Below are 27,266 nucleotides of genomic sequence, written 5' to 3'. Positions count from 1 at the left end.
TAAGAAATAGCAACCAATCACAGTGCAGCTTTTATGTTCCCTCAGCGGTATAAGAAATAGTAACCAAGCACAGCACAGCTTTCATGGTACCTCAGCGGTATAAGAAATAGTAACCAATCACAGCACAGCTTTCATGTTACCTCAGCAGTAGAAGAAATAGCAACCAATCACAGCACAGCTTTCATGTTACCTCAGCAGTAGAAGAAATAGCAACCAATCACAGCACAGCTTTCATGTGACCTCAGTGGTATAAGAAGTAGCAACCAATCACAGCGCAGCTTTCATGTGACCTCAGTGGTATAAGAAGTAGCAACCAATCACAGCACAGCTTTCATTTTACCTCAGCATTCTCAATATCCAGCAATTGTCTTGCAAAACGTTCGGTGGATGCATCATTTTGTAGTTGAACACGCATCCCGTTGCTCGTAATGCCTTTTTCTTTCGTGCTTGAGATGGAAATCAAACGATCTTTGTCTGGGGGGCATAACTGTCGATGATGCTCGCACGCGCGCCACCTATCGTAGGATAGTTGTACTATGCCAGTAATCTTCCCAGGAGTGTACTTAACAACTTCCCAAAGTTTTATGGCGATCGGATGAATGGTGAAGTAATGCATAAAGGACAGACAGACATTCATTTATATATATATAGATGACACAGTGTAATTTTTCATGTCCTGCTGTTAATCTGTGGTTCTATCTATCTAAGTTCAAGATCTTCTAAGAACCACATTTTTTTATGTACTGATACATAAAACTGTAGAATTCAAAGAGGGTGTGCTTACAGGAGTGTAAATACATATAATAAGTACATATTTCAACAATGACAGTAACTGTAACCTTTTGTTTAACTTGAATGCAAATTGCTGAATTCATGTCATAATTACTTAACTATCGTGTTTCCCCAAAAATACGATCCTGACTTATATTGATTTTTTTTTTGCCTGAAAAGAGGCACAAGGTCTTATTTTTGGGGGGTTTCTTATTTTACTTACCTAGCAGGCTCGGTTCACATCCAGGTCCCTCCCGTTGCATTTACGGGATGCTTCCCGCAGTCCTTGGCTGATCGTACAACATCACTTCTTGGTTACTGGATTCATAAATCCCGCCTCCAGGATGTGATGGCTGTGATTGGTTCTTCGACTGCTGCTCAGCCAGTCAATGCAGTGCTGGATGAACCAATCACAGCCATCACACTGGTTCATCGAGCGCTGCATTGATTGGCTGAGCAGTGGTCGAAGAACCAATCAACAGCCATAGCGTTGTGGAGACGGGATTTATGAATTGGGTGAGTGCCGGCCAGCCAATTTATAAATTCTGCCTGCACAACGTGATAGCTGTTGATTGGCTGAGCAGCGGTCGAAGAACCAATCAATGCAGTGCTGAATAAACTAATGACAGCCATCGCATTGGTTCATCCAGCGCTGCATTGATTGACGGAGCAGCGGTCAAAGAACCAATCAACAGCCATCGTATTGTGAGGCGGGATTTATGAATTGGCTGAGCAGCGCTGTATTGATTACCTGAGCAGTGGTCGAAGAACCAATCACAGCCATCGCTTCCTGTAGGCCGTGGCATAGGAAGCCGGGTGCGGCAGGGGCGGCCTGCTCCGGGTGCTATCAGTGAGGGTGATGACAGCTCAGATGTGGTCCTGCACATCCCTGTACTCCTCCTCTACTCACCGCAACATCAGCAGCATTCGGCGACCACCGCAAGGAGCCATGCCGAAGAGACCAGAGGAGGAGCGAGGCACAGAGGAGCCTTCCCAGGAGTAGGACCGGGGCCACCCTGCTTCAGATGGAGGAGACAGAAGAGGTGAGACTGACAGGAGAGAGATGGCGGAGGGGAGAGATAAGACAAAAATACAGATGACAGGATATCAGAGACAGCAGAGGAGAGAAACATGACAGAAAAGAGACTGCAGAGAGAAACATGACAGGACAGAAACAGCTGAGGAGAGAGACATAACAGGAAAGAGACTGCAGAGAAAGACATGACAGAAGAGAAACAGCTGAGAAATATAACATGAGAGAGACATGACGAGAGAGAGAGGGACAACAGAGGAGAGAGACGTGACAGGAAAGAGACTGCAAAGAGAGATAGGAGAGGAAAGAGCATGACAGGAATGAGACAGCAGAGAAAGATAGGCAGCAGAAAAAAGCAACATGGCAAGGAAGAGACAGAGCAAAGGAACATGGCAGGATAGAGACTGCAGATTGAGACTTAAAGGGGTTGTCCCGCGGCAGCAAGTGGGGTTATACACTTTTGTATGGCCATATTAATACACTTTGTAATGTACATCGTGCATTAAATATGAGCCATACAGAAGTTATTCACTTACCTGCTCCGTTGCTAGCGTCCCCGTCGCCATGGTGCCGTCTAATTTCGATGTCTTCTGGCGTTTTTAGACGCGCTTGCGCAGCCCGATCTTCTGGCTGGTGAATGGGGCCGCTCGTGCCGGAAAGCTGCTCACCGCGTCGTCATCATAGCTCCGCCCCGTCACGTGTGCCGATTCCAGCCAATCAGGAGGCTGGAATCGGCAATGGAACGCAAGGAAGGAGAAGAAAATCCACGGTGCACCATGGGAGAAGACCCGCGGTGCACCGTGGAAGAAGACCAGCGGCACCATCTTTAAAAGAAGAAAAGAAGAAGCTGCAGAACGCTGATGCAGGTAAGCGCAATGCCATTTTTAAAAACTAACCTATGCTTTCTTTTTAACAGGGCAGAATGCGGGGGTAAGTGAAAAAAAAAAATTTTGCTTTCGCCGCGGGACAACCCCTTTAACAGGAAAGAAACTGCAGAGAGAGACATGACAGGAAAGTGACTGCAGAGAAATATAACTTGAGAGAGACATGACAGTAAGGGCTCCTGTCCACGAGCACTTTTGCACTGCATTCCCCGCTGCGATAATCCGGTCGCGGGGAACGCAGTGCAGGTTTTCCATAACGTTGCTATGGAAAGCGCAGACCCCCTGCCCACGAGCATGCTGCGAATTGCCACGATTCTCCGTGGTGAGCCTATCTGTCAGATAGGCTCACCGCAGAGATCCGTGAGCTTGCTCCTGCTCCCTGGTGGCGTCTCCCGTGGTGGAGATCCGCCGTGCGATATCGCAAAGCCTGTGGACAGGGAGCCTAAAGAGACTGCAGAGGGAGACATGAAAGGAAAAAAACTGCAGAGGAGAAAACTATGGCAAAATAGAGACAGCAGATGAAAGCAACATCGCAGGGAAGAGATGGAGAAAAGAGGACAGGAGAGAGAACAAAGAAACATGATGGCTTAGAAACAGAAGACAGAAGAGAGAGCAAAGGAGAGAGTATAGAGAGACGCGACAGAAGAGAGAGACATGACAGGAAAGAGACTGCAGAAACAAAAACATGACTGAAGACAGACATGACAAGTGAGACAGATTGACAAAAAAGAGGTGACAGGAATGAGAGAGGAGAAAGACATGGTAGAAAGAGACAGCAGAAAAAAGAAACATGACTGGAGTGAGACAGGGAGGATTAAAAGATTGACATGCCCAGAATGAGAGCAGAGAGACATCACAGATGAGACAGAGTTTTTTCTACTTTTAATAATTTCAAAATTGGGGGGGGGGAGGGGAGGCGAGAAAGAAATTTCCGCAACAGGTGCCACCTGACCTTGCTATGCCACTGCCTGCAGGAAGGTTTTTTGAATCCTGTAACCAGGAAGTGATGTTGTATGAGCTTCGAGGGCTGCGGGAACCACTCTGGCTCTGAAGAGCACCGGGTCCATGCCTGCTAGGTAATATATGCCTTCTTTTTCTTTTAAATGTAGTAACTAGGGATTATTTTTGGGGTAGGGCTTTGATTTCAGGACTCCTTCAAACCAGGGTAGGGCTTATTTTCGAGATATGTCTTATTTTTTGGTAAACACGGTCTGTACTTTCTACAGTCACTGCTTACGCCACTCCACATATGTCCCAAGGTAAAACATAATGTGTTCTACACGTTAAACACATCACCATCCGGTTACACCAGATTCTGGTTGAGAGAACTTCCGGGTTCATACATTTCTATGGCAGGATGCGGGCCCTGACATTAGGATATAAAATGTAGGGGTGTGTGGCTGGATGCTGGGGAGTGAGGACACATAAGCATGGCCATATTCCATATTTGCCACTAGACACTGGAGGTCCAGTGCCTAGGGGACTATTTGGGAAGGGGTAGCCCCCTGTTTTTTCTGAACGTTTATTTCGCCTGCTGTGGACTCCTGCCTTCCATCAGACTGGCAAGTGGGTAGGAGGGTGGAGGAGAGTCCGTGGTGCTGAAAGCTGCTGTCGGAGAGGAAGGGAGGCAAGTGCTGCCTTCTCCTCCTTTACCTCTCACTTGGAAAGAACGCTTGATTGATTGGTGGAGCAGCAGCAGCCGGACTGCTCCTCTCCTATTCAGAGCTGGATGGAGGAGCAGGTTATCACAATGACAGCTTATGGTGCTCCTCCCCATTTTCAGGGATTCCCATGAAACCCAAGGACAGAGTGTAATGCTGTGTGAGCATAGCGTTAAGGAAAACGTTTGTATCGTGTACATATAGCCACCAACAGGGCGCTGAGCAAGAAATCGCTGATTAGTCATAGTTAAAATGCTCGCCTGCTGAAAGAGCTGCTTCTGATTGGCTGAAGCGCTCAGCCAATCACAGGCAGCTATCGCTTGTTATTCATTGAATGGTCAAGAGCTGCCAGTGATTGGCTGATTTTCATTAGTACTACTTACTTTTCCAAACTTTTGTCACCCCTGTCACAACTTTTTTTTGTTGCTGCCCTCAATTTCTAAATAAGTAAAATTTCTCAATTCCAACTTTAGATGTGTTCTATTTTGAATAACATATGGTTATATGAGTTTTCTAAATTATACCTTTCTTTTTTACATGTATTTACATTTTACACAACCTTTTTACAACTGGGGTTGTACATACTGTTGCCAACCTACCCCACCAGCTCCAGGTCTAGTAACTTCCTTGAGCTCGTCCAGCAAGGTCATGCTGACCACATTGTCACAAGGTAAGAAAAGCGCTTCCCTGTAATTGACAACGCTCGGACACATGTATTTTATCATTTACCCAAGATGCATGAATACATCAACAATCCTCCTGGCATACTTATAAGCTCTGCTATCAACTCCATTAGAAGTAACCATCTCATTATATTGATATTTTACTGCAGAGATATGTCATCACTATTTTGTCAGATATCCAATGGAAGTCCAGGTATTGTCAGACCTCCCTAGACATCACATCTTTGCATTCCAAAATCCCCCATGCTTTGGGATAGACATTATCATTTCCATTCTAGCACATGATCAGTCTAATCCAGCCCGACAAATGAAGTTTATAATGAATGGCATCTGGTTCATCTTTAAAAACAACATTCCTTTTGCCCATCTAATTTCGTCTTGCCATTGTACCAGTATTTTGGTTACCTTATACCAGCTGTCTGATGGCTGCTTGGCTCCAGCTGCAATGGTGAGGACCCATGATCCCAGTCATTTATTGCTTTACATGATATGGTCAATGCAATCTCAGCATTTAAAAGGCTAACAGAGGGAATGGGCGTTCCCTGTCACCCATCAGACTCCCATTGGTATCTCATTGCTAAATGATCATGTGGTACCAATGAGATGCTATTGCCTCTGGAAGCTTGAAGATGGCCTCTGGCTTTGCCATCTTTGGTGGTCTATGAGGCTCAGCCTCTAGCTGAGCTTGATAGACAATGTATCACACTAGAGTATTGAAGTATTGTAGTTTTTTATATAAAAGTTGTGGACTTCAAGTCCCCTAGTTGGAAAAAAATTAAAAGCAAGAGTGGATTTTGTTAATCTTGCCTCAAGAAAGAATTAAAAGTGATTAAAGTGTTGTATGGTCTCAAAAATGGGATACATGAAGAATAGAAACAAGCTCTATCAATGGAAAAATAAAAATGCTATGGATTGGGTAACACAAAAGCAAATCTTTAAAAAAGTAGTGTTTTTAGTGTAGAAAAATAGCAAAACAAAAAAAAATTGTAGACACTAATCTAATCTCTAATATCTGTTTAGTTGGGAAACTGTTTGCGAATATCTCATTTGACAATACTTTGTTAGCATACTGTTCTCTTCATTGTGTTATACAATAGCGTCTACATTTGTTAGATTTGTTTATGCAATTTCAGTTTTCATTGTTTTCAAAAATTCACTATATAATAATTAATATTAAAATAAAGGTTAGAGTAAAGGTTGTTTTCATCAGGATCAGCGAACTTAGATCGACTGAGCTATGGACTGCATAGGCTTTGGGCCAAATCCAGAAGTGACACCTGAGGAACAAGCTCTGTCTTCTCGTCTCTAATCTCACAGGCATATCTGTGTCTGCAACAAAGATAAAATGTATAATAACTCTGACAGGAATAAAGGTGCATTACATTTAGGCACAGGTTTGGATTCCTCATCAGATGCTCTATCAGGGTGAGTTTACACGAGCATGTTTTTGTGTGAACTTAGGTGCATACATACGTGTGCACCTAGGTATGAGCAAAAACAGGCGTGAACACAGCTGCGTGCTGGCACCCTTGCATTCCGTTTCAGGGGAGGGCTTTACATATAAGCCCTTCCCTGAAAAATAAACATTTTAGTGCAAAAAAACCTTACCTCTCCGCCGCTGCAGTGACCCCCGCAGGCATCAAGAACACATCAGCCGCATGCGGCAGATGTTTCCTTCACCCCCGCTAGTTAAAAGAATTTCCCGCTGCTACATCTGCCACATCTGTGGCAGATGCAGCAGAGGAATTCTTCAATTCTCAACCGCAGCTGTCACACATGACAGTTGCGGTAGAGAATCCTGCTGCCAGCATCCCCCTCAATGGCTTTTCAGGGAAGGGTTTCATAAGCCCTTCCCTGAAAAGCCATTTAAAAAAGTGTATTTAAAAAAAAATCATTACTCACCTCCCTTCAGCTCCCAGGGCTCAGCTGCGACTCCTGGGCTGTCCCCGACTCTGTAGTTCTGAGCTTCTAGCAGCCGGGGATTTAAAATCCCCACCTGCTGGTAGCTCTGATTGTGATTGGCTGAAGTGCTTCAACCAATCACAATCAGAGCTACCAGCAGGCGGGAATTTTAAATTCCCGGCTGCTGCTAGCTGAGAACTATAGAGTCGGGGATAGCGTCAGAAGTCGCCGCTGAGCCCCGGGAGCCGTCAATGGCTTTTTATGGAAGGGCTTCATAAGCCCATCCCTGAAAAGCCATTTAAAAGTAGTGTAAAAAAAAAAGAATACTCATCTGCCGGGGCTCAGCTGCGACTCCTGCCACTGTCCCCGACTCTGTAGTTCCGAGCTATTAGCAGCAGGGATTTAAAATCCCCGCCTGCTGGTAGCTCTGATTGTGATTGGCTGAAGCACTTCAGCCAATGACAATCAGAGCTACCAGCAGGCGGGGATTTTAAATCCCCGGCTGCTGACAGCTCAAAACAGCAGTGCAGAGCTGGGGACAGCGGCAGAAATTGCCGGTGAGCCCTGGCAGCCGTCAGTGGCTTTTCAGGGAAGGGCTTCATAAGAAAGAAATCTCCAGGCTCTCAACTATGTTTAGTAGCAAAGAGCAGGAAAATGTTATATTACCCCAGCAATCCTTGGGCTTTTGCGCATGCGTCTGCCATTTTGGTGATGGGTGCATGCGCAGAAGCTGTGGTAAGGTCCATGGAAAAATCCAAAGGCCTTAGTTACGTAATTTCATCTCTACACACGGATATGATCACTGAGGGGAGATGAAACTTCAACTTTTTTCTACGTTTTTTTTGTTACTTTTTTTACTTTACGTGATCGCCGTTATCCACACAACAATTCTGTCAATGTTTTTTTTACAGTGTTAATCAGGCAGCAGAAGGCCGCCTGCAGACGGCTGGTCGGATCCGGCTGCGAGAATTCTCGCAGCGGGACCCGACCCGAGCCCCTGCAGAGAGAAGCGCGTACTCACCTGCTCCCGTGGCCCCGGCTGTTTGATGTGCCGGCTGCCGGGCAGCCGGCGCATGCTCAGACCGGAGTCGGCGGCCGGGGAGTAAGATTTCTGTGTGGGGCGCTGCGAGCCCCGCACGGAAATAGAGCATGCCGCGACTTTTGTTGCCGCGCGAGATTTCGCGCGGACAAATCACGGCCATCTGCCTAGGATTGCGTTTGTTAACGCAATTCTATGGCAGCTTCCACGGGCTGAAATTCCGTGGGAAATCCCGCCGCGGAATTTCCGCCAATCTGTAGGCGGCCTTAATGACATGATACATTTTTTCTGCAAACTGGTACAATGAGGACAATACCAAACGTTATAAATGATAAATTTTGCACAATATAAAGCTTTTTCTTTTTCATCATTGCATTCAAAGTCCTGTATCTTTTTTGTTCTGTACATGGAGCTCTATGAGGGCATATTTTTGCATGAAGAGCTGCACTTTCATTTGGTACCATTTTGGTAAGGCTTTTTTGATCACTTTTATTGCGTTATTTTGGGAAGCAAAAGTAACAAAATAAGCATTTTGCCTCCATTTTTCATGTTTTTTTTTACAGTTTTTGCAATATAAGAAGAACAGTGTGTTCAATTTATTGTCCAGGTTATTACAGATACACTTATTTTATACAAATAAAGGGCTTGAACCATAACCGTGTAGTGGCCGAAAGGGTTCTACAAAAGCTTCTTGCTTTAAATGGTAGCGCTCAGTTCATGTATAACCAGCAGGGGTTAACCACTACTTAATTTACTTTAAGACAGAGCTCTTAATAATTTGCCAGGTGTACAGATAATTCTCATTGGTTCCCAGCAGAATGAACTCTGATCTGAGTGGAGTGACAGTTGGGAGCCAGTTGGTCATGTAGGTCAGGAGAGTAAAGAGAGAGAGAGGTAGGAGAGAAGTCGTTTCGTAGCAATAGTGAGAAGATCTTTAGTCAGCGAGATTTCAGTCAGATCAGAATTTCATTTCATAGAATGGTAGAGTTGGAAGAGACCTCTAGGGTCATCAGGTCCAACCCCTGCTCAGTGCAGGATCACTAAATCATCCCAGACAGATATTTGTCCAGCCTTTGTTTGAACACTTCCATTGAAGGAGAACTCACCCCCTCCCATGGCAACCTATTCCACTCATTAATCACCCTCACTGTCAGAAAGTATTTTTCTGATATCTAATTTGTGTCTCCTCACTTTCAGTTTCATCCCATTGCTTCCAGTCATCCCATTGCTCCCATTGCTTCAGTTTCATGCCATTGCATTTAGCCTGCTATCACATGGCCAAGAAAATCACACCAGAGTTGTGCTTTGTGTTGTGCTGACTGGGATCAAACATCTGAGCAATTATTTCTTGCATTGCGGTGCAGGAAAAAAAATCGCAGCATGACTTATCTTCGGGCATTACCTCGGAGGGTATCGCCCATAGTTTTCAGTGGGGCCAGCAAAGCATTGCACGGTGTGATAGGTGCCTGCGAGAGAGATTTGATGCAGTTTCCCATTGCAAACAATGGAAACCACTCCATGATCCTCCGTTGCGACTTTTAGCTACTTCCTTGAAGTGATGTGATGCGTGTTTAACACAAAAACACCTTCAGCTTCAGCGGGAACATTACATGTTGGCGAGCGAGATATTGGGCGAAGTTTTGGGGCCTCGATATCTCACTCGCCGCTGTGAAATTAGCCTTAAAGGGGTTGTCCCGCGCCGAAACGGGTTTTTTTTTTTCAACAGCCCCCCCGTTCGGCGCGAGACAACCCCGATGCAGGGGTTAAACAAGAACACCGCACAGCGCTTACCTGAATCCCCGCGCTCCGGTGACTTCTTACTTACCGGTTGAAGATGGCCGCCGGGATCTTCTCCCTCGGTGGACCGCAGGGCTTCTGTGCGGTCCATTGCCGATTCCAGCCTCCTGATTGGCTGGAATCGGCACGTGACGGGGCGGAGCTACACGGAGCTGATCTCCGGCACGAGCGGCCCCATTGAGAAAAGAAGAAGACCCGGACTGCGCAAGCGCTTCTAATTTGGAGCTTAGACGCTGAAAATTAGACGCTCCATGGAAACGAGGACGCTAGTAACGAAGCAGGTAAGTGAAAAATTTCTTATAACTTCTGTATGGCTCATAATTAATGCACAATGTACATTACAAAGTGCATTAATATGGCCATACAGAAGTGTATAGACCCACTTGCTTTCGCGGGACAACCCCTTTAAATATCTTATTACAATAACAGCATTCACTTTGTTTTACTGCCAGATACGGCTCTGTGTTCTGTCAAACCCCACGAAAGAAAAGAATGTGGTTTTCCTGGAATAGATGCTAAGGCTTGTTATTCCAAAGGCTGCTGTTATGACTGCAGTATCCCCAACGCTAAGTGCTGTTTTTACCCCAAATTCCAAGGTAAATGATGCACTGCATTATCCATGGATGAAATAGGAATGCTCTAGCACTGTCTGGTTCTCTTAAGGGACCCCATCACTACTGACTCTTTAAACTAGGGCATCAAAAAACAGAGGGCTAATCTAGTGGGGGCTATATGGTCATAAACCCTGTCTGCCAATCAGAAGTACAGAGGGACTCATCAGCAGTCATTCACTAGTAATCATAATAGGATTGAGAATCATTTGTCAATACTGATCTAGTAGAAATCGGAATTAGGGCGAATTCCGATTAGCGTACGTGCAAATATGTTCACCTCAACGCAGCATACTTTTGCATGAACAGTGTTTGAAGAGCCAGGTAATCAGCATTTTGCACGTATGCCAGCTCATAGTGCTGTACTTTTTGCTTGTACAGGGCCAGTTCACACACACGCGCGTAACTCTTCTTTTCTGTAGAATTGATTGGCTATCAAAGCCTAAAGAAGTCCAGCTATCGTCTTTTCCTGTGATTTGTGCAATTCGATGAATATCTGAGCTTTGCCTCTGATTGGCTGAGCGCTGTGACCAATCACAGGCAGCGCTCAGCTGCCATTCAATGAATGGCTAAGCGCTGCCTGTGATTTGTCACAGCACTCAGCCAATCAGACCCAGCACTTTCAGGAGGTGCGGCTTTCTAACTCGCAGCCAGGAAAAAGTGCTTCAGAAGAGTGTGGGGGAGCCAGGGAGAAGACATGCCGGAGCTGGACAGCACCAGAGAGGTGATGTATATATATTTTTTAAGCAGCTAGGGCTTATTTTCAGAGAAAGGCTTATCTTTCAAGCCACTCTCCAAAAATCCACGCAGGGGTTGCCTTCATCTCATTGCTTTCAATGGAGCAGCAGAGGCGCCAGGGAATTCTTTTGTCCCCATGGGGAGTCCCATGATGAGAGGACTCCCCGCAGGGATTAAAAAAACCTCTGGGAGTCCCCTCATCCCTTGTCACATCTAGAACTTTACGCGAAGCACTGTCCTTACAGGCACGCATGTCCTATCTTTTGCAATTGCAAGTATTTTGCGCCTCTAAAAGACGAACATGTGAACACTTTATAGGGAACCAATGGTTCTAATAGACACAATTTTTTTCGGTTGTGCAAAAAAAGATAGAACCTGCTCTATCTTTCTGCTTATTTGTGCATCAAAGGTTCCCTTAGTAGTCGATGGAGAGTGCACAAATGCATGCGGAGTATGCAAAGAGATGCGTGAAACATTGCCAAATCATACTGGGGATAGAACACATCTGAAAATAATGACCTATTTTAATTGGTGCCTTTATCTGCCACAAATAAACATGCCCTGTAAGCAGAAAAAGTACAGTAAAATACACCAATACGCACACAAAAGCCATGTTCGTAACGCAAAAAAGTTGCGCTATAGCATATGCAATATGCAGCTGCTAAGCATGATTTTGTTTAAAGAGCTCCTGGAGGCTAGTACAAAATTTGTACAAGAGCCCAATGAGACCTGACAGAATATATCTATGCACCTACATGTCAAGGATAATTGGCTGTATAATGCTTTCATTTTTACAGATCTTAAACAAAAATAAGTGCACCCTCTCTGAATTCTATGATTTTAAATATCAGAACATAATACAAAACATTGGGCCTTAGAATAGTCTTAAAATAGGTAAATACAAGTTCAGATGAACAACAGCACATTACAAATTACACTGTGGCAGTATTTGTTTAAGAAAAGCAAGGCAAAAATGCAGAAGCAGTGTGTGAAAAAGTTAGTACACCCCATTAGGGTGCCTGTCCATGGGCGTGATTTCGCCAGCGGAAAGCGCCGGCCCCGTGTCCACGAGCGGAGAATCATGCTGCAAATTGCCCCAATTCTCCATGGTCAGCCTATCTATCAGATTAGGCTGACCGGCGGAGATTCGTGTGCGGCTCCTGCTCCCGGGCGGTGGACCCCGCGGCAGAGATCTGTCGCGGGACTTCGCAACGCCCGTGGACAGGCGGCCTTAATCATTAGCTTCTAGAACTACCTTTAGCATAAGTAACTTGAAGTAATCATTTTCTATATGACTATATCTGTATGTCAGAACGTTCTAGAGAAACTACAGCGTTGTTTCAGTTCATTGAGTTTTGTGGACATTTACTGTATGCACAGCTGTCTTAAAGGGGTTTTATGATAATTGCAATATTGATGGCAGTGTGGGATGAAATATGCAATAAAATAAAAAATCTACATACTCACCTCTTGCTGCATGCTGTTTCCCGGCCGCCGCCGGCCATTGCCTTAGCCTTTCTAATTACTGATGATCAAGGGCATTTAACTATGAGCATCTGTCTGAAAGTTACCCTATTAATTCCTATGATAGCACTAAGGGTGTACTTAATTGTCACACACTAATTCTGGATTTTGATCTACTTTTTATTAAATAATGCTACAGTGTATTTTTTATGTGCTGCTATTAATCTGGGGTTGTATCTACCTAACTTCAAGATCTTCTACAGACCACAGTTTTTTAATGTTCTGATACATAAAACTGTAGAATTCAAAGAGGGTGTACCTAGTTTTACTCAGGAGTGTATATACATATAATCAGTACATCTTTTTAACAATTACAGTAACTGTAATTCTTTTAAACTTTAATGCAAATTGCTGAATTCATGTTATATTTACGTAACTATCCTTGACAATAAGACCCTGTCTTATATTATTTTTTGCCCCTAAAGAGGAACTAGGTCTTATTTTTAGGGACTATCCTATTTTACTTACCTAGCAGGTGCTAGGTGCACTGTTCAGACACAATCTTGTGCTTCAGTGTCTGGCAGAAATGGGCATTGTCTAGAGATGAGCGAGCATACTCGTCCGAGCTTGATACTCGTTCGAGTATTAGGGTGTTCGAGATGCTCGTTACTCGAGACGAGTACCACGCGATGTTCGAGTTACTTTCATTTTCTTCCCTGAGAAATTTGCGCGCTTTTCTGGCCAATAGAAAGACAGGGAAGGCATTACAACTTCCCCCTGCAACGTTCAAGCCCTATACCACCCCCCTGCAGTGAGTGGCTGGCGAGATTAGGTGTCACCCGAGTATTAAAATCTGCCCTCCCGCGGCTCGCCTCAGATGCCTTCTGACATAAATCAGGGAAAGTGCTGCTGCTGGTGCTGCTGCTATAGGGAGAGCGTTAGGAGTTATTTTAGGCTTCAAGAACCCCAACGGTCCTTCTTAGGCCATAGAAATCGCAGATCGCACCTATGTGCGATCTGCGATTCCTGTTCTCTTCTCTATATGCGCTCAATGGGGCCGGCGGCAGCAGCGCCGACCCCATTGAGAACATATAGAAGACAAATAATTCTTCTCTGCCACAGCTGTAACAGCTGTGGAAGAGAAGAACGATGTTTGCCCATTGAATTCAATGGAGCCGGCAATACAGCAGGTTCCACTGAAAGCAATGGGCTGCCGGCGATCGCGGGATGAATTGTCGGGAAGGGCTTAAATATATAAGCACTTCCCTGCAATTCATCCAGAAATGTGTTACAATAAAAATATATACCGTATATACCGGCGTATAAGGCGACGGGGCGTATAAGACGACCCCCCAACTGTCACCTTATACGCCGGGAATACAGCGGAGCAAAGAATAAAAATCATTACTCACTTCTCCTGGCGTTCTGCGGCGCTGCTGCAGGCTGTCGCTCCCTCCTGGTCCCCGTCAGAGCATTGCTTTCTGGACACAGGGCTTGAAATCCCTGCCTCCAGAAAACAGATGTGCCTTCAGCCAATCACAGCCATGATGTCATTGAATGGCTGTGATTGGCTGAAGGCACATCTGTTTTCTGGAGGCAGGGATTTCAAGCCCTGTGTCCAGAAAGCAATGCTCTGACGGGGACCAGGAGGGAGCGACAGCCTGCAGCAGCGCCGCAGAACGCCAGGAGAAGTGAGTAATGATTTTTATTCTTTGCTCCGCTGTATTCCCGGCGTATAAGGTGACAGTTGGGGGGTCGTCTTATACGCCCCGTCGCCTTATACGCCGGTATATACGGTATATATTTTTATTGTAACACATTTCTGGATGAATTGCAGGGAAGGGCTTATATATTTAAGCCCTTCCCGACAATTCATCCTGCGATCGCCGGCAGCCCATTGATTTCAGTGGAACCTGCTGTATTGCCGGCTCCATTGAATTCAATGGGCTAACATCGTTCTTCTCTGCCACAGCTGTTACAGCTATGGCAGAGGAGAACGATCTTTATGCTGACAGTGGGGGGGGGGGGGGGGCACTCTTGCCGCTGTTGTGGCTTAATAGTGGGACCTGTGAACTTGAGATGCAGCCCAACATGTAGCTCCTCGCCTGCCCTATCCGTTTCTGTGTCGTTCCCATCACTTTCTTGAATTGCCCAGATTTTCACAAATGAAAACCTTAGCGAGCATCGGCGATATACAAAAATGCTCGGGTCGCCCATTGACTTCAATGGGGTTCGTTACTCGAAATGAACCCTCGAGCATCGCGAAAAGTTAGTCCCGAGTAATGAGCACCCGAGCATTTTGGTGCTCGCTCATCTCTAGCATTGTCCCATTTTCCCTGAGCTTACATTTATTGTCATTCAGCACTCTTAGGCCGCCTGCACACGAGCGGAAATCCCGTCGCGGGATTTCCCGCGGGATTTCCGCCGCTGAAAGTTTGCATAGGAGTGCATTAAAATACGCACTCCTATGCAGACGGCCGCGGTTTGGCCGCGCGAAATCTCGCACGGCAAACAAACCGCGGCATGTCCTAATTTTCTGCGGGGCACGCACTCACCCGGCCGCCGGCTCCGGTCTGCGCATGCGCCGGCTGCGCGGCAGCCGGCACATGAAAGAGCCGTGGCCGCCAGGCGCGGATGAGTACGCGCTCGTCACTGCAGGCGCTCGGGTCGGATCGCGCGGCGAGAATTCTCGCTGCCGGATCCGACCCGCTCGTCTGCAGGCGGCCATCGGGTTAATGATTTCTGGGTCTTCTGCTCAGCTGATGCACTTTTTTAAATCACCGCTCCAAATAGCCGCTCTGGGCCTTTCAGTCCTTGCTGCAGTGTTGATGTGACTTTAGTTCCCTTCACTTCATGTTCAACCCCTGCTTCTACAGTTTCCTTGCTACTTGCTCGTGTTCTGTGTTCTCCGTTTGTGTATCCTGTTCTCTGTCACTCTCATGAGTCTGCCTCTCTGTTCATCCTTGTCAGTTTGCACCTCCTTTGTTCCTTTACATCTTATATGCCCCCCCCCCCCCGCCCCCGTGATGAGATCGCAGGGGGACGTGCAGGTGTTATGGCAGCTGGGGCCCTTCTAAAAGGGCCCCAGGGCTACCTTAGCAGACTGCCTATCAAGCCATCGCCATGTGGTGGCTTGATAGGCTGCCTGTCAGATTGCAGTATGATGTAATGCTATGGCATTACATCATACTGCAGGAGCGATCAAAGCATTGCTAGTTGTGGTTGCCTAGGGAAGATAAAAAAAAAGTTAAAATAAGATTAATAAAGTTTTGCTAATTGTGAAAATAAAAAAAGTATTAAAAGTTTAAATCACCTACCTTTTGCCATATCTATAATAAAAAAATCTAAATCATAACACATAAATACATATTTGGTATTGTCACATCCGTAAAAGTCCAATCTATCAAACTAGTGCATATTTACTCCGCACGATAAACATCATCCGAAACACAAAAGGCCAGAAATTCACTTTTTCAGTCACCCTGTCACCAAGAAAAAATGCAATACAAAAGCGATCAAAAAGTCGTATGCATTCCAAAATGGTAACAATGTAAATGACAGGATGTCTCACAAAAAATAAGCCGTCACACAACTATGTTCATGGAAAAATAAAGTTATTGCACACAGAAGATTGCAGCAGAAAATGATTTTTAAAAATTAAAAAATAAAAGTAGTGCAGCAAAAAAATACAAAAAAGGATACAAGTTTGGTATAGTAGTAATCCCACTGACCCATAGAATAATGTTATCATTTTATTTTTGTTGCAGTTTGTGCACTGTAGAAACAAGACGCACTTAAAGATGGTGGAATGTCGTTTTTTTTTTTCCAAAAGTTTATCAGTACATTATATGGTACATTAAATAGTGCCATTGAAAAATGCAACTTGTCTTGCAAAAAAACAAGCCCTCATACAGCAACGTCCAAATAAAGGAATTACGATTTTTTAAAAGGGGTGAGAAGAAAATGAAAATGGGTAAAAAAGGGCCATGTCATTAAGGGGTTAACGAGAAGAGGGAGTCAGGAAACTAAATAATTAAGGTTGTTTAGGCACCATAGTAAATCAGTTAGCTGCTGAGCTGTGACAGGCCCCGTGAGCGAGGAAAAAGGTGGGGGTTTTTGCTCATTTTCCAGTGGCACAGGTTTTTATAATAAACAGTATTAGAAGATGGAAATGAAGGGCAGTAGGGAGTATGGAGTGAGGCAGCAAACCTCAGAAGAGAGAGAAACCAAGATGGAAACGGAGGAAGCTAACAGCCATGTAAAGATACAGCTTCCTCCTCCTCCTCTGTCCTGCTGTAATTAGAAATACGTTATGTAACTTTCAAGAAATCCTGTGTGCAGTTGCTCATAAACTATGTGAAAAAATAAAGGGACGCTCACCTGCTTAGGGCAGCTGTACCTGCTGTGGCAGCAACACCTCCTCCGTCTTGTCAATCCATCCAGTCCCGGCGGCCGTCAGCAAAGCAGTCCATAGAAAAACATTGATAGATTCCCAGGATATTGTGTGCTGCTTTATTTTACAAATAGTGCCATAAAATCCGGACATGAACTTGAGAACGTGTTTCGGACTACAAGTTCTCAAGTTCATGTCCTGATTTTTTGGCACTATTTGTAAAATAAAGCAGCAAACAATATTCTGGGAGTCTATCAATGTTCTTCTATGGACTGCTTTGCTCATAAACTACCCTGATGCTGAGAGAGATTGTTTGCTTTTCCAAACCTGATGTCCATTCAAGCCAGCTCTGCTTTCTACCGAATGGTCAACAGCTTTAGATAAGAAGTAGAGAATCTTCATAGACGTTTGTGAGTACTAAAGAAAACTTGAACACAGTGTTTGAGGAATGGCAAAATTGTTAGTGGGGTTCATAAGGGGTATTTTCTTGTCAGATCTCTATATAGCTCTTCCTTACCTCAGATGCTGCCTCCTCAAAGTTTGTTTATCCGTGTAAAAAGTATTAAACAGTGTATAATACTGCCCCCTCCCATTGCACAGAATCAGCAGGGAGGAACAAGAGGTGAGCCTGCGATGGGGAGGGAGGGGAAATGGGCGATGGGCCAGTGAGCTCGGCGCATTTGTGCCAGGCCTTACCAGGCCATGTGAACGGGCGCACAAATGTTTGATTTGTGCGCCCGTTTACCAGATTTTTTACAAACAATGTAGTGTATATCAGCCGACTGTGAAAACGGCCAGCTGATATGCGCTCGTTTGAAAGAAGCCTAAAATTGTGGAACAATTTCTGAAAAATATGCCCTCAATGTAAAATTGTGAGAACTTTAAATCTTTTGAATCCCCATGTGGTGGCTTGATAGGCTGCCAATCAGATTGCAGTTTGATGTAATGCTATGACATCACATCATACTGCAGAAGCGATCAGAGAATTGCTAGTTGTGGTTGTTAGTGGGGGTTGATAAGGGGCATTTTCTCGTCAGATCTCTATATAGCTCTTCCTTAGCTCAGATGCTGCCTCCTCAAAGTTTTTTTATCCATGTATAAAGTATTAAACAGCGTATATACAAGTCGTATATGCAATCTCTGGAGCTTAATATTAATGCAGACAACCACAGTCCTGAAAGTAAATGGTGTGCCTGTCATTTACCTAGCTACATGTGTTAAACTTATTTCACTCCCAAGTGCTTTTAATCCAGGCACTGGTGTCACAATTACCTAATTCCATTAGTTGTCCAGATCCTCTTATATACCTTCAATGGTGCACGAGATTATAAAGAGCATGCTGAATTCATTGCAACCCTGACACGGTTCCTCAGCCATTTTTCACAGATTGTGAACCTCTGACCATATTTGTCTCTGAAAGACTCTCTACCATGCTCTTTTTTATAAGCAGTCATATGACTTAGTAGACAATTCCCCCTCCAACTGATTTTCATTAGTGCTACTTACTTTTTCAAACTTATGTCACCCGTCACAACATTTTGAGATGTGTTGCTGCCATCAATTTCTAAATAAGTGAAATTTTTAAACGCAATGTAAAAATGTCTCCATTTCAACTTCAGATGTGTTCTATTGTGAATAAAATAAGGTTATATGAGTTTTCTAAATTATAGCTTTCTTTTTTTTTACATGTATTTACATTTTACACAACCTTTTTGCAATTGGCGTTGTACATACTGTTGCCAACCTACCCCACCAGCTCCAGGTCTAGCAACTTCCTTGAGCTCATCCAGGAAGGCCATGCTGACCACATTGTCACAAGGTAAGAAAAGCGCTTCCCTGTAATTGACAACCCTCGGACACATGTATTTTATCATTTACCCAAAATGCATGAATACATCAACAATCGTTCTGGCATACTTATAACTAGGGATGAGCAAGTATACTCGCTAAAGCACTACTCGCTCGAGTAATGTGCTTTAGACGAGTATCTCTCTGCTCGTCCCTGAAGATTCGGGAGCCACTGCAGCTGACAGGTGAGTTGCGACGGGGAGCAGGCGAGAGCGGGCGGAAGAGAGGGAGAGAGAGCTCTCCCCTCCGTTCCTCCCCGCTCTCCCCCGCCGCTCCGCGTCGGCCACCGAGTCTTCAGGCACGAGCAAGGAGATACTCGTCTAAAGCCCATTACTCGAACGAGTAGTGCTTTAGCGAGTATACTCGCTCATCCCTACTTATAAGGCCTGGTATCAACTCCATTACAAGTAACCATCTTATTATATTGATATTTTACTGCAGAGATATGTCATCACTATTTTGTCAGACATCCAATGGAAGCCCACGTATCGTCAGACCTCCCTAGGCATCACATCTTTGCATTCCAAAATCCCCCATGCTTTGGGAAAGACATTATCATTTCCATTCTAGCACATGATCAGTCTAATCCATCCCGACAAATGAAGTTTATAATGACTGGCATCTGGTTCATTATTAAAAACAACATTCCTTTTCATATTCCTTTTGTCAATCTAATTTTGTCGTGCCATTGTACCAGTATTTTGGTTACCTTATACCAGTTGTCTGATGACAGCTTGGCTTGAGCTGCAATGCTGAGTGAGGACCCATGATCCCAGTCATTTAATGCTTAACATGCTGTGGTCAATGCAATCTCAGCATTTAAAAGGCTAACAGAGGGAATGGGCGTTCCCTGTCACCCATCAGACTCCCATTGGTATCTCATTGCTAAATGATCATGTGGTACCAATGGGATGCTATTGCCTCTGGAAGCTTGAAGATGGCCTCCGGCTTTGCCATCTCTGGTAGTCTATGAGGCTCAGCCTCTAGCTGAGCTTGATAGACAATGTATCACACTGGAGTATTGAAGTATTGTAGTTTTTTGTTTATATTTTCCGTGCCGTAGCTTAGCAATGACGCGGGTACCCGCAGCCCATACACAATGTAGTTGCATATGGGCTGTGGGTATATCCACAACCCTGGAGCACAATGGGCTCTATGTCTTGGATATCCGTGGTAAAATACAACATGCTACGTTCTGTTTTTTGCGAGTGGATTACATAATTCCAACCTGATAATGTGAGCCGAATTCTGTAATCCAATGCATTTGATTGATCTACGTATTACCACGGATCAAATGCATGCGAAATCTGTAATTTCTATTTGGTCATGTGAGACCGGCCTAAGGTAAATCGCTACTTTTTTATCATGCCACCGACCACTGCTCCAGGCTCTCAGCTTTCCTTGATAGCCAGTAGCAAGGAGATTTAAATTTCTGGGTCCTGGTTTCTGCGCATGTGACCGCCATTGTGCAGCATTTGAGGAAGGTCCGTGGAGGAAAATCACATTGGGGTCCAAATGTGGTGGCTTCTGGAAAGAAGTTTAATCTCCTCTCACCGATTGCATTAGTGAAGGGAGATAAAACGTCAACCATTTTTAACTTTTATGGGATCACCATTTTCCATTGGATAACGGCGATGACGTGACCAGGGACTTCTCACTGCAGCCCTTGGTCACTGTGCCCAGGCCGAGAGCAAGGAGACTTTAAATCTCCTGAGCCCTCCCCAGCTTCTGCACTTGTGTCCGCCATTTTGCCAATGGGTGCATGCGTTGAAGCTGGGGAATGGTCCGCACATAAAGATCCCCTCGGGGGACATCACTGGAGGCCTCAGGCAAGTAATTTGACCTCCTTTCACGGAGGGGACGTTCCCAGGGACTGCAGCCCCCATGAAATCTCCAGGATCTCAGCTATGTTTGTTTTTCTTTAAGTGATCGCCGTTATCCGCACCTCAATTCTGCCAGGGTTTTTTTTACAGCGTTAATCAGGCAGCATTAATGACATGATACATTTTTTTCTGCAGACTGGTATGATTACGACAATAGCAAACATATTATACACTTTTTTAGGTTTGACCCTTTTGCACAATCTTAATCTTTTTTTTCCATCATTGCATTCAAAGTCCTGTAACTTTTTTATTTTGTACATGGAGGTCTATGAGGGCATATTTTTGTATGATGAGCTACAATTTTAGTTGGTACCATTTTGGTAAGGCTTTTTTGATCACTTTTATTGGGTTTCTTGGGAAGCAAAAGTAACAAAATAATCATTTGCCTCCATTTTTTACAGGGGTTTTTGCAATGTAAGAAGAATAGCGTGTTCAATTTATTGTACAGGTCAATACGGATACAATGATTTTATACAAAAAAAGGGCTTCAACAATAACCGTGTAGTGGCCCAAAGGGCCCTACAAAAGCACCTTGCCTTTAAATGGCAGCGCTCAGTTCATGTATAACCAGCAGGGGTTAACCACTACTTAATTTGCCCTTTGACAGAGCTATTAATAATCTGCCAGGTGGACAGATAATTCTCATTGGTTGCCGGCAGATTGAACTTTGATTGGCTACAAGCCAGTGGAGTGACAGTTGGGAGGTAGTTGGTCTTGCAGTTTGGGGGTAAAGAGAGAGAGAGGTAGGAGAGGAGTTGTGTCATAGTAGTAGTGAGAAGATCATCAGTCAGTGAGATTTCAGTCAGATCAGAACAGTAAGGCCTCATGTCCACTAGAAAAATACAATCCGCACAGATTCCACAGGGATTTGCTTTAAATGTTTTTTTTTTCATGCGGATATCCGCACGCATTCCTAGCAATGTGATAACAATGTGGCAGATCCGTGCGGAATCCACGATAAAATGGAGCATGCCGTGTTTTTCCGGAAAAAATGCAAATCTATTAAAGTGCCATCCGCGGGTGCAAAATTCAATTTAATTGACCATGGATGGCCAATGATTCCCTATGGGCAAAATTGAATGTGGATTCCGCAGCAATTCAATTTTGCTAGTGGACATGAGGCCTAAAGTGCGCAGAGAAGGTTTATACTGTTCACAGCTCATGCTGCTGAAGAGCCATTTAACCGGCCCAAGGAAAATTAACAGCGCTGTCATATGTTACCCACAGCATCATCTCTGTCTGTAACCCGAAGAACCCCATGTGCATTATTCCTGTTAACCATACTCCTAACATGTAAAGAGAATAACCCCTTTTAATGAAAGGCTTGTATGTGTGCACTGATATATGATCGCTACTGACAACAACAAAGAAATGGAAAATACAGTTATTACGCTTTAAACCCTGGTTCTTTTGATTTCTTAATTGCATCACATTTACAATTTTGTGCTAGTGTAGCACTGGCGTCACGAATCATTATTATTATAAAAAAAAAACAATTGCAATAACGGCATGAAGAGGCCATTGTGGCTCTGTTGCACATGATCGGAAGTCGCTTCAGAGCACCTAAGCAGCCACCTCTTACAACAGCTATGATTCCAATGCCTTATCACTTACAACAGCAATTAGAGGCAATCGCAAGCCCAGACACCAGCATCTGGCATCCTATTGCCCTGGCAACACATTGGCCCTCCCCAATTACATCTTACTTCATGTCATTGTCTGAACAGACAATAAAAGCAGTTGCATCTGCTTCCCGGAAAGTTGGGTGGCAGTCATGATCGGCTAGTAAGAAGTTTGGTAAAGTTGTACATGAACTAGTCACCTTTCTGGATGATGCTGATTTAAAGGAATTTCATTTCATAGAATCATAGAATGGTAGAGTTGGAAGGGACCTCCAGGGTCATCGGGTCCAACCCCCTGCTCAGTGCAGGATCACTAATACATCCCAGACAAATATTTGTCCAGCCTTTGTTTGAACACTTCCATTGAAGGAGAACTCACCACCTCCCGTGGTAACCTGTTCCTCTCATTAATCACCCGTACCATCAGGAAGCCTTTTCTAATATAAACCCCATTATTTTGAATGGGATAAAACATTTGAGCAATTTTGTTTTGCATTGCGGGGCAGGAAAAAATCACAGCATGACCTATCTTTGGGCGTTCCCTCAGAGCCTTACACGGTGTGATAGGCGCCTGCAAGTGAGATGAGATGCAAAATTTCCCATTGCAAACAATCGGAAACACTTCATGATCCGCCGTCGCGGCTTTTAGCTACTTCCCTGAAGTGATGTGAGGCCTGTTTAACACAAAAACCCCTCGCTTCAGCAGGAACATTACATGTTGGCGAGCGCGATATGGGGCCAAGTTTTGGGGCCCGATATCTCACTCGCTGTTGTAAAATTAGCCTTAAATATCTTATTACAATAACAGCATTCACTTTGTTTTACTTCCAGATACGGCTCTGTGTTCTGTCAAACCCTACGAAAGGAAAGAATGTGGTTTTCCTGGAATAGATGCTAAGGCTTGTTATTCCAAAGGCTGCTGTTATGACTCAAGTATCCCCAACGCTAAGTGCTGTTTTTACCCCCAATTCCAAGGTAAATGATGATGCACTGCACTATCCATGGATGAAATAGGAATGTTCTAGCACTGTCCGGTTCTCTTAAGGGACCCCATCACTACTGACTCTTTAAACTAGGGCATCAAAAAACTGAGGGCTATTGTAACGGGGAGCTATATGATCATAAACCCTGTCTGCCAATGAGAAGTACAGAGGGACTCATCAGCAGTCATTCACTAGTAATCATATTGGGATTAAGAAACATTTGTCAGTACTGATGTGGTAGAAATCGGAATTAGGACGGATTCAGATGAGACTATGGGCAAATATGTTCACCTCAACGCAGCATACTTTTGCATGAACGATGTTTCAAGAGCCAGGTAATCAGCATTTTGCACATATGTCAGCGCATAGTACTGTACATTTTGCTTGTACAGGGCCAGTTCACATACACGTAACGCTCCCTTTACGTGGAATTGATTGGCTATTAATGCCTGATGAGGTCCAGCTGTCTTCTTTTCCTGTGATTTGTGCAATTCAATGAATGTCTGAGCTTTGCCTCTGATTGGCTGAGTACTGTGACCAATCACAGGCAGTGCTCAGCTGTCATTTAATGAATGGCTGAGCGCTACCTGTGATTGGTCACAGTGCTCAGCCAATCAGACCCAGCACTTTCAGGAGGCGGGGATTTTTAACTCACAGCCAGGAAAAGTGCTTTAGAAGAGTATTGGGGAGCCAGGGAGAAGACATTCCGAAGCTGGACACCGCCGGAGAGGTGATGTATATATTTTTTTCTATTTTTTCAAGCAGCTAGGGCTTATTTTCAGAAAAAGGCTTATCTTTCAAGAACCTTCCCTGAAAATCCATGCAGGGGTTGCCTTCATCTCATTGCTTTTAATAGGGCGGCAGAGGCGCTGGCCCCATTAAAAGCAATGGGATGGCATCACGATTCACCGCCACAGCTGTGACAGAGGATTCTTTTGTCCCCATGGGGAGTCCCTTGATGAGAGGACTCCCCGCAGGGATTAACAAAATCCTCTGGGAGTCCCCTCATCCCTTGTCATATCTGTAACTTTATGCGAAGCACACACATTACAGGCACGCATCTTTTGCACTTTCGAGTATTTTTTGCCTTCAAAAGACGAACATCTGAAAACTTTATAGGGAACCAATGGCTCCAATAGACACAATTATTTTTGTGCACATAGGAGCGAACAAAAAAAGCTCTCATCTGACCGCGGCCTTAGATCGCATTTTGGCTCCGCAAAAAAGATCCTGCCCTATCTTTCTGCTTATTTGTGCACCAAAGGTTTCCTTAGTAGTCGATGGAGAGTGCACAAATGCATGTGCAATATGCAAAGAGATGCGTGAAACACTGCCTAATCACACTGGGAAAAGAACACATCTGAAACTAATTAGCTATTTCAATTGGTGCCTCTATTTGCCACAAATAAACATGCCCTGTAAGCAGAAAAAGTACAGTAAAATACACCGATACGCACACAAAAAAGCCATGTTCGTAACACAAAAAAAGTTGTGTTACAGCATACGCAGTGTGAAGGTGCCTAAGCATGATTTTGTTTAAAGAGCTCCTGGAGGCTAGTGCAAAATTTGTACAAGAGCCCCATGACACCTGACAGAATATATCTATGCACCTACAAGTCAAGGATAATTGGCTGTGTGCAAGGTGTAAGTGCAGCAGGACTTGGTGATTAAGTGAGGGGGGGGGGTTGAGCGGTTGCAGAGGCGGCAGCGAATGAGCGGTTGCGCAGAGGCGGCAGCGAGTGAGCGGTTGCACAGAGGTGGCAGCGAGTGAGCGGTTGCGCATAGGCGGCAGCGAATGAGCGGTTGCGCATAGGCGGCAGCGAGTGAGCGGTTGCGCATAAACGTCAGCGAGTGAGCGGTTGAGCATAGGCGGCAGCGTGTAAGCGGTTGCGCATAGGCGGCCGCGAGTGAGCGGTTGCGCCTAAGCGGCAGCGAGTGAGCGGTTGCGCATAGGCGGCAGCGAGTGAGCGGTTGTGCATAGGCAGCAGCGAATGAGCGGTTGCGCATAGGCGGCAGCGAGTAAGCAGCTGTGCATAGGCGGCAGCGAGTAAGCTGTTGCGCATAGGCGGCAGCAAGTAAGCGGTTGCGCATAGGCGGCAGCAAGTGAGCGGTTGTGCATAGGCAGCAGCGAGTGAGCGGTTGCGCATAGGCGGCAGCGAGTAAGCGGCTGCGCATAGGCGGCAGCGAGTAAGCTGTTGCGCATAGGCGGCAGCAAGTAAGCGGTTGCGCATAGGCGGCAGCGAGTGAGCAGTTACGCATAGGCGGCAGCGAGTAAGCGGCTGCGCATAGGCGGCAGCGACTAAGCTGTTGTGCATAGGCAGCAGCAAGTAAGCGGTTGCGCATAGGCGGCAACGAGTAAGCGGTTGCGCATAGGCGGCAGCGAGTGAGCGGTTGCGCATAGGCGGCAGCAAGTGAGCAGTTACGCATAGGCGGCAGTGAGTGAGCGGTTGTGCATAGGCATCAGCGTGTAAGCGGTTGTACATAGGCATCAGCGTGTAAGCGGTTGTGCATAGGTGGCAGTGTGTGAGCAAGTCTATCTTCACTACTTTTACAAGTAAATTGTAGATCCCCATTAGGATGAGCTCCATGCCTGGCAATGTCATCCAGTGTGCTACTTATGCAATGTATACATTCCTTGATCAGCCGATCGAGGGTGCATACTGTTGCGCAAGAGACGTGGACGTCACACATTTAGAAGCCCAAATCCTGGATCTAAATGAGCAACTGGCAACACTGAGGGAAGAGAGCCAGGAAGGCTAGTCCTGAACTGGCACAACCCAACAAGTCTGCAACATTGGCAGATGAGGGGGATGCCATTACTGAGCCAGCACCGCTGCAGCACGACATGCCCTCAGAACGCCAGGGAGATGACTGCTCCAGTGAGACGGGGACGAGAAGCGCAGGGCAGGCTAGACAGGTCCTAGTGGTGGGGAACTCAATTACAAGGGGGACAGATAGGGCAATCTGCCATAAAGACAGGTATCGTCAAACGGTGTGTTGTCTTCCTGGTGCTCGAGTTCGACACATCGCGGATCGGATTGACAGATTACTGGGAGGGGCTGGTGAGGATCCAGCAGTCATGGTGCACGTTGGCACCAATGAACAAATTAGAGGTCAATGGAGGGCCCTCAAAAATGATTTCAGGGACTTAGGGTCCAAGCTTAGGGCGATGACTTCCAGGGTAATTTTCTCGGAAATACTACCTGCACCTAAGGCCACACTAGAAAGGCAGCAGGATCTTAGGGAGGTAAACAAGTGGCTCCGGAGTTGATGTAAGAAGGAGGGATTTGGGTTCCTGGACAACTGGACTGACTTTGCTGTCAGCTACAGGCTCTACCGTAGAGACGGACTGCATCTTAATGGGGAGGGTGCAGCTGTGCTGGGGGAGAAGATGGCTAGAAGGATGGAGGAGTGTTTAAACTAGGAACTGGGAGGAGGGCAAAAAGAGAAATAGGGAGGTAGTCAGTGTAGCTAGTGACCTGGGTCTAAGCAATGGGAAGGGGGTCGAGCAGGGGATGGGGTTAGTACAGTTAGAACTGACAGATCAGCCAATAGTACTATTAGCAACAAAACGAATTTAAAGAACAAAAAAACTGTATAAATTGTATGACCACGAATGCAAGAAGTCAGATTGGTAAAGTGGGTGAGCTTGAAGCAAGAATGGCCGATGAAAACCATGATATAGTCGGAATAATGGAAACATGGCTTGATGATAAGTGCGATTGGGCATCGAATTTACAGGGTTACAATCTCTTCAGAAGAGACCGTGGGAACCAGAAAGGGGGAGGGGTATGTCTGTATGTCAAATCGTACTGAAAATCGAGACTACAAGAAGATATAGGTGTAGGAGAGAAACATGTGGAATCTCTGTGGGTAGAAATACAGGGAGAAAAAAATAACAAAATCCTGATAGGGGTTTTCTATAGACCACCAAAAGCAACAGAAGAAACTGAA

The 27,266-nt window shown here is 45.2% G+C and overlaps 1 protein-coding gene across 1 annotated transcript in view; it reads left to right on the top strand.

Moving 5' to 3' along the window:
* LOC136626475 (putative gastrointestinal growth factor xP4) overlaps positions 1-27,266 on the top strand; it is a 55,568-nt gene that overhangs the window by 11,774 nt on the left and 16,528 nt on the right. Inside the window, exon 4 of the mRNA XM_066601535.1 lies at positions 23,161-23,304. Within this exon, the coding sequence (XP_066457632.1) occupies positions 23,161-23,304 (144 nt within the window). The remainder of the gene's footprint in view (positions 1-23,160; positions 23,305-27,266) is intronic.

This window comes from Eleutherodactylus coqui, chromosome 4 (assembly GCF_035609145.1).
Source record: "Eleutherodactylus coqui strain aEleCoq1 chromosome 4, aEleCoq1.hap1, whole genome shotgun sequence".
Taxonomy (NCBI): domain Eukaryota; kingdom Metazoa; phylum Chordata; class Amphibia; order Anura; family Eleutherodactylidae; genus Eleutherodactylus; species Eleutherodactylus coqui.
The sequence above is the reverse complement of the archived record's forward strand: the minus strand, read 5'-3'. Positions and strand labels throughout refer to the sequence as shown.